The sequence below is a fragment of the Macaca mulatta genome, chromosome 2, assembly GCF_049350105.2.
Source record: "Macaca mulatta isolate MMU2019108-1 chromosome 2, T2T-MMU8v2.0, whole genome shotgun sequence".
Taxonomy (NCBI): Eukaryota; Metazoa; Chordata; class Mammalia; order Primates; family Cercopithecidae; genus Macaca; species Macaca mulatta.
Genome location: NC_133407.1, coordinates 82909096 through 82922001, shown reverse-complemented (window position 1 = coordinate 82922001; position 12906 = coordinate 82909096). Strand labels below are relative to the sequence as shown.

At 39.0% G+C, this 12906-nt stretch overlaps 1 protein-coding gene across 28 annotated transcripts in view; it reads left to right on the top strand.

The window, feature by feature from the left end:
* TNIK (TRAF2 and NCK interacting kinase) overlaps positions 1 to 12906 on the top strand; it is a 408234-nt gene that overhangs the window by 224426 nt on the left and 170902 nt on the right. For 21 of the 28 annotated variants that reach the window (XM_077990083.1, XM_077990077.1, XM_077990073.1 and 18 more), the window contains 1 exon segment: positions 4240 to 4296. In XM_077990083.1, the coding sequence (XP_077846209.1) occupies positions 4282 to 4296 (15 nt within the window). In that variant the 5' untranslated portion in view covers positions 4240 to 4281. 28 annotated transcript variants of the gene reach the window in all.

Sequence of the window (12906 nt, the reverse complement as noted above, 5' to 3'; positions counted from 1 at the left end):
GCAATCTGACAGGACATTTTCTCTAATTTTCATGGAGAATTTTTTTTAACTCTTTTGTCTCCTTTTAGAAGTTTTTTCTTTTCAGAATTTAATTTTCAGTTCTTGGTTGCACATGTATATTTTTTTCATTCATTCATTTGTCCATTTTAGAGATGGGATCTTGCTGTGTTTCCCAGGCTGGCCTCAAACTCCTGGAGTCAAGCCATCCTTCTGCCTCAGTAGCTGGGAGTACAGACATGCAACACTGCACGAGCTTGAAACATGTATTTTAGATCTAAATTTAGATGGCATCTATATTTGCATTTTAAATTTATCTTATATGGAAAAATACGTTAGAATTGGGGTACTATTACATTTTCCCTTCAAAATTCTATTGCAATAACATCCCCCTTTGCTGCACTGCCCCCAAATTTAAAAAATAATTATTAAAAAGTAAGTTATTAAAAATCCTATGTAAAGCAGAGATGACTGATTTGATATTTATTTCAAGTTAAGTAAAATATTAAAAGTTTGTTTTAAAAATGATTTTAAAAGTTTGGTGGTAGAAATTTGTGATTTAGGAGCTGGATGGTAGAAGAGGGATGGAGGAGAAAGTGTCCTGAGTTTAGATGTGAGATTTTGGCCTCATCTCTAAAAGGAGAGGACTGGATTAGGCTCTTAGGGGCCCTTCCTACTCAATTCATTTCTGATTTTATAAAGTTGCCTCTTTAAAAACTGTCCTACAATGACTGTGCCTCAGGTTCCTAGTGAGCTTTAAGTAGGCTGACTCTCTGCCATTCCCTGCAAGTCTGCCTTAATCTGGATCATAACTTGGCCTGATCTTCTCTGGTGATATGAAAGACACCTCACGCTGGGCAAGTTGCTTCATGGCCCTTTCCTGATCAGCGACGTGTGGCAGCTCAGCGTCCTTCCTGCTCGGGAGCGTGGGGATGCCTTTGCCTGCGAGTGAGCTGAGGCTGCTGATTGTTCCACCTCCGGGACCTCACATCAGCCCAAACTGCCATCCCAAGGCGTATTATTCAGTCGTCTGTCAGACCCACTGAGAACTGCTGTTTCAGCCGGGAAATGAAATTTAAAATGGAAGAAACATAATGTTGTCTTCCTTTCCAGTGTTACCTTCCGTCATTTTCATAGTGGCTACTTAAAAAACAAACAAACAAAAACAAAACAAAAGACACAATAGCAACAACAAAAGCCATGTATACTTAAGTTTTTTAAAAGAGCTGATATTTTATTTATTTCCACAAGAACTGCCCACTGCCTGTGTTTGAAATGTAATACAGGTCACTTTTATCCTGCCTCATCTCTGGCCTTGGGCCAGTACCATAGGCTAGCTCAGCCCTACGCTGCTGATGGAAAGAACTAGGTGTTGAGGTGTCCTTGTAACAAATTATTCACTCAAAGAGGATTTCCTGCTTCTTAAGGACTTAAAAAAAAACTACTGCAAAGTCTCTCAAAGTGCATGCTGGCAGACATGCCTCAGGGACTCCCTCAGGAATGAGGGGAATTGGGAGGCAGAGCAGACTAGAGTTGGGTGCTCAAGTCCCTGCTTGAACCAGGGGAGTTCACTTAAGGTTTTATTTGGGAAGAAGGTTGGGCTGCAAATGGAGCCACAGGGGAAGGAAGGAAGAGAGGAAGGAAGACCAGAGAGGGAGAGAAGGCTATTAATCCTTTGAGGTCCTTGGAATAATACACCCAGGGACATGTTCATTGATAGACAGAGGTGATGAGGAATTGACAGTGAGGTATCAGAGGACAGAGTACTTTAATTGAATCTAGAAAGAGAGAGTAAGTTGTCTGAGGAGTCAAGAAGGCAAAGGGCACCCCAGACCAAGAAAACATACCATCTGAGAGGCAAGAAACAATAAAGTACATTTACAGAAGTGCAAACTGTTTGTTCTCAAGGTCCACAGAGTAAGAGCAAGTGGGAGCCTACCAAGGTGGTGTGGCAGAAAGGGGGTCAGCTCTTGAAGGGCCTTGCAAGCCGTGACCAGTGGTTTGTCTGTATCCTGTTACACATACCATTACAATAATTTCAATGCAAATCAGCTATATAATATCAGACAGACCTTCGGTATTTGCCTACATTTCCCCTACCCTCTTTCAGTGCTTTAATAGACGAAGCCATTATTTAAGACATGATTTATAGCCATTACTTGAAAGTCCACTGTTGGTTACAAAGCTGTTGATTCCTTTGCAAGGGTCATCATTACGGCATCACAGACTCAAAAGAGGACGCTGTTGCTACTTCTTCTTTGTGCAAGATTGACTCGTGGTTTGCAGGAAAGGTAGCATTGCTGCTCTGCAAGAAAGTTAGTGTTCCTGGTTCTGTAGCGGTGGCACTTCTCTCCCTATCAATCTTGTGAAAACTAAATTTCTACATGCTCCTTGGGATGGAAAGAGTTGGTAGGGCTGACACCCACTCACTGCCCTCTCCACCAACCACTGAGCCCAGTCCCCCTACATTTTGTAGATGGGGAAATGAGGGCCCAGACACACCTGATGGTCATGGGCAGAGCCTGGGCAAGAACTGGGCCTCTGGGATTCTGGTCCAGGGCTCTTTACAAGGTAACACGCCACCCCCTCCCTTGATTTCAGGAAAGTTGAAATAAATGTGAGGGGCTGTATCTGTGACCATATTGGATTACTGACCTACTGTCTCCTTCTTTGTGCTCTTTCCCCAGTGAGGAGGAAAAAAGGGCAGCAGAATGGGGGTCAAAAGTGGAAGGAAGCACTACCAGAATCAGAGTAAATAGATTTTTAAAGCTGAGATATGTGAGAAGAAAGAGGGCAGGCAGAATGGGCAGAAGTTAAAAGACCAGAGGAGTTGGGAAAATTAGGGTAGTAAGGGAGAGAAGTAGCAGAAAAAGGGAAAAGATTCGAGAGCATGAAGATATAGGAGCTCTCAATTACAAAACTGACCCAATAATGTTTTCTACCACAATTTTAAAAAAATTTGATCCAACTAAGCTAGCACATTTTCACGAGCTTCAACTACTGAATCTAAGTCATACCAGGCCAATCACTTTTTCCACACCACAATTATATATGCCTCCTTATCTGTTGTTAATTCATAAACATGCCACAGCATCTATGGGGTAGACCCTTACTTTTCCAGGTACTGGAAATACATTGATGAGACACGGTGCTTGCCTTTAGGAAACATATAGTTCAGTAGGGAAGACAACATTTAAAATTAATCAGAAGACAGGACCATACATAATTACAACCAGCATCTGCTGACAGCTAATCTGCATATGTCACTGTCAAGTACTTTGTATACATTATCTCATATCGTTCTCACTACAATTCTGTGCATTAGGTATTATTATTTCAGTTTTTGAGATGAGGAGACTGAGGCTTGGAAGGTTGAGGGACTTGCCTAAGGTCATGCAGCTAGGTTTTGAACCCCCCTGATCTTAGAAGCTGCATTTTATTGCCTGATAGCAGCAATAACTAAAATGTATTTTGGAAACTATATATAAAATTCATGTAAAAGTAGTGAGTATGACCATCTTTGCTGTTGTCTGAGAGTCACATTTAGACATTGTGTTTTCTCAAGGAGCAAGCAAAGAGAAAATAATTCTCTTCTGAGAGTGCCCCCTTGGCGCTCCCTACTTGCTTCTGATTTTGCCATGTGGTTGCTGCTTCACTGTGGTTCTAAAGACCAAAAGTGCCCACCTTGGGGAAGCAGTCCCTAATGTTCAACACTGTCTCCTTGATCACAAATTTGGATTGATTGCTGTCTGTTTTATTTTAGGTTCCCTTTTAAATAAAGATAAATGAACAATCTCAGGTGAATTATAGCAGAATCATATCCAGTTAAAACCATTACAGGATATTTTAAGAATGAAAGAAACCAAAGTTTCTTCATCTACCAAGTGTTTTCTAACAGAGAGATATTTGTGTATTTTCCACGCAGGCCTAGCTCCCCTTCCACGTAAATCCTTCTCTCACATAAGCTCTTGTCAAATGCCTTGGAGAGGAAGTAGAACCAAATTGTTCAACATTGCATCTTTTATTTGACTTGACACCCACTGTGAAAATAAACAAAGCGACTGGGGATGTTTTACAAAACAACCACTAAGTAGAGATGGTGTTTCTGTGTGTGTCTGTCTTTCTCTCTCCCCTCATTGACATAGTACAGTACTGATCCAAGCAATTTTTCTTTATGGTTGGAATTGAACGCTACTATTCGTCATCAGAACTAAATCTTTTGTTATTATTTTTCCTTTACAGGGTCGTCATGTCAAAACGGGCCAGCTTGCAGCCATTAAGGTTATGGATGTCACAGGGGTAAGTGTCTTTATCTTGCCATCTCTATAGCCATGCAGATGCTCCTTGACTTACGACAGGGTCACATCCTGATAGGCCCATCATAAGTAGAAAATATCCTAAGTTGAAAACGCATTTAATACACATAACCTACCTATCGAACATGATAACTTAGCCTAGCCTACCTTAAACATGCTCAGAACACTTACGGTAGCCTACAGTTGAGGAGTCATCTATCACAAAGCCTATTTTATAATAAAATGTTGAATATCTCATGTAATTTGTTGATTACTATATTGAAAGTGAAAAACAGAATGGTTATACAGGTACTTGAAGTATGATTTCTACCAAATGCATGTTGATTTCACACCACTGTTAGTCAAAAAAAATTGTACGTTGAACCATTGTAAATGAAGGGCCATCTGTATATTTGTAATAAAGAAGTTAATGATAGAAAAAAATTGTTTTCCAGAAAAATAATCTTCCTAAATATCTAATATTTTTACCCACTTGTGTTTAACATAAGGAAGAGTATGCAGTAGCTGACTGAAGAGATCATGGGTACATCACTCTAATTAAATGTGATACCTACACACTGCCTTATGTAGTTAGAGTGAATACTGTGTGCCAATAATTTACATAAGCACAACCACAGATATTTGCATATGAATGCAGAACAAGGATTTGAAGATATTAAATGAATAATACTGAGATTATACAGAAGAAATGAGTCTTAACTGTTTTCCCAAAGGTCTGCCTACCACGGGAGTAGACAGGAGCTTGGATGACTCTAAGATCCTAGTAGGATATTTAACACGAATATTTCCCAAAACAAAATATTACTGATCAAATAATCACAATCAACACAAATTCTTATCATTAGAGAACAACACTGAAACAAAATTTCTGCCTAGATAATCAAAAGCAATCTAAGAAATAGATTTTATTTTAAATACAATCTAATGTTTTCTATCCTTTTGCTAGGCTTACTTAAAATATTTTAATGCCTTTTCAAGAGTACACAGCAAAAATCCGACTTGAAAGGATTCACTGGACATCAAAGGCATGTTAATAATTTTCTGTTGTCCTGGGGATTTTTCTAAGATGTCTGTCTGCTGTACATGAATGCTGAAAGACCAAAGTCTTCCATTCAGTCCAGAAGTTGATTATTCAATATAAATAGACATAGAATGAATGGGTCACACAAAAGCATCAAATAAGAAAAACACATAGGAAAACTAAATAAATAAATAAGAAAGACACACAATATGTCTGTATGACAAACTTCAACCCATACCTTTTGGGCTCACTTTGCTACCTTTGATAAGTATATGTTATATGATAGTTACCTATCATAATACACATTTCACTAATTATTGTTTACACCACACATTGTACTGACTTACGATTTATCTAAATTCCTCTTTAAGTTATATGTATTTTTAACGAGTAAAAGATTTTGTTCCTGTACATTTGTTACCATTTAGTTCAAGTACTAATTCTTTTTATTTGTCTTAAATACATTATTTAAGTTTCAGGTGTTGCAAAAGTTCAAATATTTAGTCCCAGTTAGTTTATTGATTCACCTGGCCTTTACTGAATAATAAACTGCATGTTCATTATATTAATTCGGTTTAAGAAAACTCTAAATAACAGAAGATTAAGCAAAATAGAAGTGTCTTGCTCTCTCATGTTAAAGGAGCCTAAAGGTGGACAGCCCAGGGATGTATGTCAGTGATGTGGTAGAGTGAAGGATGTTTTTATCTTTCTCCTCCATCATTCTAATGCACAGCATCCACAGTTACGGTTGCTTTATGGTTCAAGATATTTACTGGATTTCCATTGATCACACTTTATGGCAGGCAGAAAAGGGAGAACAGGAGAAGCAGAGGGGTACAAATGAGCCCCTTCCAGTGAAATATTTTCTACTTCCATTCAACATTACTACTTCTGTTTTCATTGCCCCTATCTAGCTGCAAGGGAAGCTAGAAAATATAGTCTTTTATTCTACTAATGTGTCTAGTTAAAAATCCAGATTCTATTAGTCAGAAATGAAGGGAGAGTGGATACTGGAATGGTCAATTATCAGGATCTGACACAAAAATTAAGATCAGATACTATCAGTCTCTACATAGAAACCCATTATAAATATATAAACATTTTACAAAGCTCCAACCACAGGACGAATCAGAATTTGTTTTGCAATTCAGCTGAAGTCATACTACTGTATTTTCCTTGGATTGAATAGAATCTCTGCATAATGACATGAGCTTGGCAGTTTAACAATTAATGGCTGTGGAAGGAGTCCAAGACATTCATGCTCTAGATTAAATTCTATTGTGTGGTTCTGAAGAACTACAGTTGAGAGTTCCACTGATGTCATTAATCTCGGTGCATAAAATGCATATTGATGCTCAGAGTATGACTCTGAACAATTTAAAGCCTCACAAGTAGAACCAGAAACTATACAAACTACTCAAGAACCACTATTGCTAGACCACCTTGCTTGGAATTAAAAGTTACAGTTATTTTTCCCAGGGTATGTATTGTCAGCTTAAGGAATGTCTGTCAGTCTTTCTAAACTGGGTTTCATTAAGCATCTAAGCCCTACAGAAGATGACTTGAGAGACTGTCTTCTCAATTCTCCCAAGGAGAGTACAGATGTAAGGCCATTTTACATGCAAAGGAGTGTCAATCCATTACATAGAGTGGATACTTTATAGTATTTAGGCTTAATTATCTTGGGGAACTCCTATTGAGGAGGGCTAGATAGTTTCTGTGATTCAGTCACATCATTGATGATTATTTAACCACTGACTTTTAACAAAGGCAAACATGGATGCACATCAGGAAATGGTTTTCTTATTTTTGTGGTGTCTGATGTGGCATCAAGTGACGTTTGTATCACCCCCTTACACATCACAGTCAACATAAAATTTCCTTTGTGAAACTCATGTGGTGCCTTTAGAAAACAATCTATTCTATTTTGCCATGTTGTCTTTTGTGTATTACAGAATGCTGTAAAAGCTTCTTACCAATTATTATAATTGTACTCATTATGACTGCTCTGTTAAAAACTGAAATCAATTCTCAAAGGTCGTCTTTGTTAATTGTATGCTATGACCTACTACAAAGTTACTATAGTTTATTGTTATGAAACTGATAAAGCCACAAGCCTAAAATCCATTTTTAAATTATTGTTTTTATTCTATATCACTTCCTTTTTTATATAAAATAGCCATTGAGAGAACTGGATATAATGCTTATATCCTTCCATTTTTAGAGCTGAAACACTTCCAAATTTGCCAACATTTGCTTCAGAATTCGTGCTTAAACTCAGAGTAGGCCTTGAAGATCTTAAGTTCATGAAATCATTATGGAAATTTCCCCCATTTTGTCACACTCTGGGGTTTACCTCTCAGCTGGATTTTTGCACTCTAGATTGACCTATGGCATCTAGGAGGAGCTAGACCCTCCCAGGTAGTGTTTCTCAAAGTGGACCATCAGCATCAGTGGGCAGTCAGCACCCCTAAGGTACTCATGAGAAATGCAGATTCCTGGGCCTGCCGCAGGATTTCTGGGGTAGCTTCAAAATCTGCCTTTTCTATAAACTCTTCGGAGTGTCACACACATCAAAATGAGAGTACCACTTTTCTAGGGTCTTGTATTTACTTCTTTCTGGCCACCAAGTGTGAAGGAGCTATTTTTTTTTTTTTGATAACCCTGTAAATAATCCCCATTTTCATTTGGATAAAAATTCCTAGTGTAAAGTAGTCCCATTACAATGACACCTTGAGGTGCATATAAGATTTAATGAAATTAAGTCTTAATATTGTAAGCTTTTCCCTTTACAATGACTGGTTGTGATTACTCAGGACATTTGAGGTTGTAGTACCAAACCTCCACCTAAACTGAATGAAGCTGAAAAGGGAATTTACCAGCTTGTATGAATTAAAACAACAAAAACCTCAGCAGGATGCAGAGAGTCACCTAACATGATCAGGATTTTGTCTCTCTCCATCTGTGGGCTCTGCTTTCGTCCCAACAGCAGCTGCAGGCTCATGTTTTCACTACCCCATTGCCATTAGTCCCTGCAAAGGTGCCAGTCTGAGTATCAGTGGTCCAGCTTGGACCATGTCCCCATCCCTGAGCCAATTTCTGACTCTCCAGTCCATGCTGGGCTGGATGCCTGGCTCTGCAACCTACCGCAGGGACTGAGAGTTGGAGAGAGTTGATTTCTCAAAGAAAAACCTGAGCGTTATTATAGAAAAGGGTGGAAAAGATGCTGGGTGAGCAAAAACAGGAGAATTCTATGACCATAATATCATACATTCTAGTGAGTGTGTTCAAAAGTGATTTGATCCTTAAGTAAACTGTTTCTCTAGTTACACTTTTTATATTCATATCAAAAAGAATAATAATGGTAGCTAGCACTAAATGAGTGATTACTATGTGCCAGAACTCTTTAAAAAACTTTCTATATATTAATTCATTTGATCCTCTCAGCAACTAACCAAGCAGGTTCCATGATTAGCCCCATTTTAGAGATGTGAAAGCGAGGCATTTTAATCTTGCTCAGTGTAACATGGCTGCCAAAGGAAGGAGTGAATATTTCAGCCTGAGCAGTGTAACCCCATCCTTTAAGTCTATCCTCTTAACCACATTGTTTTCAGTCTTCAATTCATGTAGTGTTTAATTTCATGTGATTCTTTTTTCATTGATTTATTCAACAAACATTTACTAAAATCTACTTTATGATAGGCACTGGAAATTTAAAGATGAAAAAAATAGTCTTTTGCCTGTTCACAGTAACACAACCTTGCCCTAAATATTTATAAATAAAGGTTATACACTTTATAACAAGGTTGTAGAATTTGTAAATAATGTTACTTGTAAACTTTGATGGGACTGTGAGGAGACAGTCCTCACTGAGGAAGCCCAGGAGGACAATCAGGTGAGGATGTTCCGGCCAAGAATACAACTGGTGCCAAGGCATGAGGCTGAGACGGCATGTTCTGGAAACTGCACATAGCTTAGTTTTGAGGGTAAAAGTGCCAAGAAGGGGTTGATACAAGATGAATCTAGACACGTTAGGATGGGCCAGGTTATGAAGGAATTGAATACTGTGACAAGGAGTTTACAACGTTTTTAATTTTCAGTTTTCTCAGTAGAACACTTTGATCAAATAGTCTTGGGGAAAAACCCAATATATAAAAGAAATGTAAGGAGACTTGCTTTTCTTTTCTTTTTTTTTTTAACCAAGGGTGGGAGACCGTAAGTCCTGACTCCTTTCCTCAAACTACTACTAGAGCCAATGCAAGAGCCAGAAGTTGAACAGGAGAGTGACACGGTAGGATTGCCTACTAGGAGGATCCATGCTAAGCCCTGCTTCCCTGAATTCCTATTTGTGTCTTACTGAATTTCTGTAGGTGAAGCTTCTGACCAGCCTCCATCTCTTTCTGAAGAGTAAGGAAGTGGTCTTCTCCCAGTAGTAGACTGCTTTGCCCATCATTAAAGGGTTCAGTGAATGCTTGCTGAAATTGCACAGAAAGAAAAGAAAAATCTTTTCATCTTGGGTTGTTTGGAAGAGTAAGGGGGACACATTGTTCCAAGTACATTTGGTTCTTTCATCCCAAAGGGAGGCAGTTCAGTGGCGTAATTAATAGCATGCACATAATAGTATTGTTAATAATAATAATGACAATAGGCACAGGCCAAAAAGGGGCTAATACTGATTGCTTATTATGTGCCAAGCATTGTTCTTAGTACTTAACATGTATAAATTAATCCTTAAAACAACGTCCATTAGGAGAGTACTGCTGTTATATCTGTTTTACAAAGGAATTGACAGCAGAGAGCCCAAGAAACTTGCCCAAGCCCCACAGATAGTAAATGGCAGGGTTGGAATTCAAGTCGAGCCAGTCGGGGCATATGCACACGCTCTACAGACATCTTATTATAGGATGAGAAATGGGAGAGTATTGCCAGAGCATGGCCTTCAGATTCAGAGAGAGCTGGGCTTATGTTCCACTCATCTCCTTACTGATTGTGACCTTGGGCAAATCTTAACTTTTCTGAGCCACAGTTTTCTTATTGGTTAATGTTGCAAGCTTGTTTTGGGACTTAAATGGGATATAATATCTTGTACCTGACACATAATAGGTCCTCAGTACATGATTTTAATGGTTAGTGCCAGTAAGGTACATTGAATCACTGAATAAGACAGGCAATAGGAATGAAAAGATTTCAGTGTGCATTAAAATCCTGTAGTTGTGTATTTTGATGACAGCCTGATCTGTGAACTGCATGCCAACTTGTGTTAGTTAATTGCTGATATGGGTAAATAGTTTGCACTCACCCTATCTTTACCACCTCAGTTACAGAGTTGTTAGCCTTACCCTGAATAGTAGGTAGCTGAAAAAATGGCTTACTAGAGCAGGATCCAGGAAAGAAAGTGAAGCTAGATTCCAGAGGCTGAAGGCTGAAATCACAAGATTTAATTCATTCATTTACTTGAGAATGAATGAATGCACCGTGCTACGGAGTCATCCGGTGAACAAGACAGACATGGGCACTATCTTCTGGAATCTTATATTTCAGTACAAGACATTTAGTGGTTAAACAATAGCAGTCACAATTCTGATTAGCTTCCAAGCAGTCTACAGAGTATGAAGAGAGAATTTAAGAAGAAACTGACCTAGCTGAGTGGCCAATAAATGACTTCTGAGAAAGTGACAGCTGTGTGAGATCTACAGGATGAGTAGACCTTGGTTAGCCAAGTGAAGGGGTAGGGGAGGTGCACCTCCAGACTGGGGAGCTTGACCTTCAGGTGATGTCAGCAAAGCTTGGGGATTCCCATCTGAGGCTCCTTTGCCACAGAGACCCTCTGGACAGTTCTTTGGGACTTTTACTTTGGAGCCATTTATGTAGGTGTCTTTAGCAGACAGAACAGTCTGATCAAGCACATGGTCGAAACTTTTAACAGAGAAAAGATAAACAAATGGCTTTTTTGTCTTCATAATACCCTCCACCTTTTGTGCTATTTTCAGTGCTTCAATTCTGTATGCTATACAGCATGTAGAACTTGGAAAGCTTCTAGGGTTCTAAAAATGAACAACTGAGCTGCCCACTCCATGCACACTTTAGCATCTGTCCTCTTCTTGCATACAGATTAGACCCCTTTTGGTGGCTTATGTGTGCCTGGGTCTCTGCACATGTTCGTGCATGCTGTGTGTGTGGCCTGCGTGTTGGGCTTCTCATATGTGTATGCTCACATGTTAGATACATTGCTTAAGAGCAAAAAAATAGGCCTGGGGGCTACTGTCTATACCTCCAAACTAATAAATGTGAGCAATAGTTTTTAAAAATATTTTTTACATCATAATAGTTTGTATTCACTGTTCCTTTTACTTGTGTACCTCAAAGCATTTGATCAAAATTATAATTAATTCCTTTAGCCCCCTAGTGGGATGGAGATGCCTGTAGATGAGAAAATTGGCACACAGAAACTGGGGTGCTTGGAATCACTGACTGGGCTGTTCAAAGCCTGATTTCCAACCAAGTTCCCAAGCAGTGGAATACAAGGTCTCCTTCTGCAGGTCCATCCTCTCCTTTATGCTGTCAACACTTCCCACCTCATATTTATTCCCCTCTTTTGACTTTACCAGGTCCTCTCTTGTTGAGCTCTGTTTTTCTTCTTTGACTTGACTTCCTCATCAGTATTTTGGATTTCTGTTTAATGACTTGGGCAGTTCAGCTTTTATTTTTATTTATTTATTTTTTGTTATACTTTAAGTTCTGGGGTACATGTGCAGAACGTGCAGGTTTGTTACGTAAGTATACACGTGCCATTGTGGTTCGCTGCACCCATCAACCCGTCATCTACATTAGGTGTTTCTCCTAATGCTCTCTCTCCCCTTGCCCCCCACCCCCTGACAGGCCCCATTGTGTGATATTCTCCTCCCTGTGTCCATTAGTTCTCATTGTTCAACTCCTACTTACGAGTGAGAACATGCAGTGTTTGGTTTTCTGTTCCTGTGTTAGTTTGCTGAGAGTGATGGTTTTCAGCTTCATCCATGTCCCTGCAAAGGACATGAACTCATCTTTTTTATGGCCATGTAGTATTCCATGGTGTATATGTGCCACATTTTCTTAATCCAGTCTATCACTGATGAGCATCTGAGTTGGTTCCAAGTTTTTGCTATTGTGAACAGTGCCACAATAAACATATGTGTGCATGTGTCTTTACAGTAGAATGATTTCTAATCTTTTGGGTATATACCCAGTAATGGGATTGCTGGGTCAAATGGTATTTCTAGTTCTAGATCCTTGAGGAATTGCCACACTGTCTTCCACAATGGTCAAACTAATTTACACTCCCACCAACAGTGTAAAAGCATTCCTGTTTCTCCACATCCTCTCCAGCATCTATCATTTGCTGACTTTTTAATGATTGCCATTCTAACTGGTGTGAGATGGTATCTCATTGTGGTTTTGATGTGCATTTCTCTAATGACCAGTGATGATGAGCATTTATTCATATGTCTGTTGGTTGCATAAATGTCTTCTTTTGAGAAGTGTCTGTTCATATCCTTCACCCACTTTTATTTTTCCTTCATTAAAAGTTCTTTC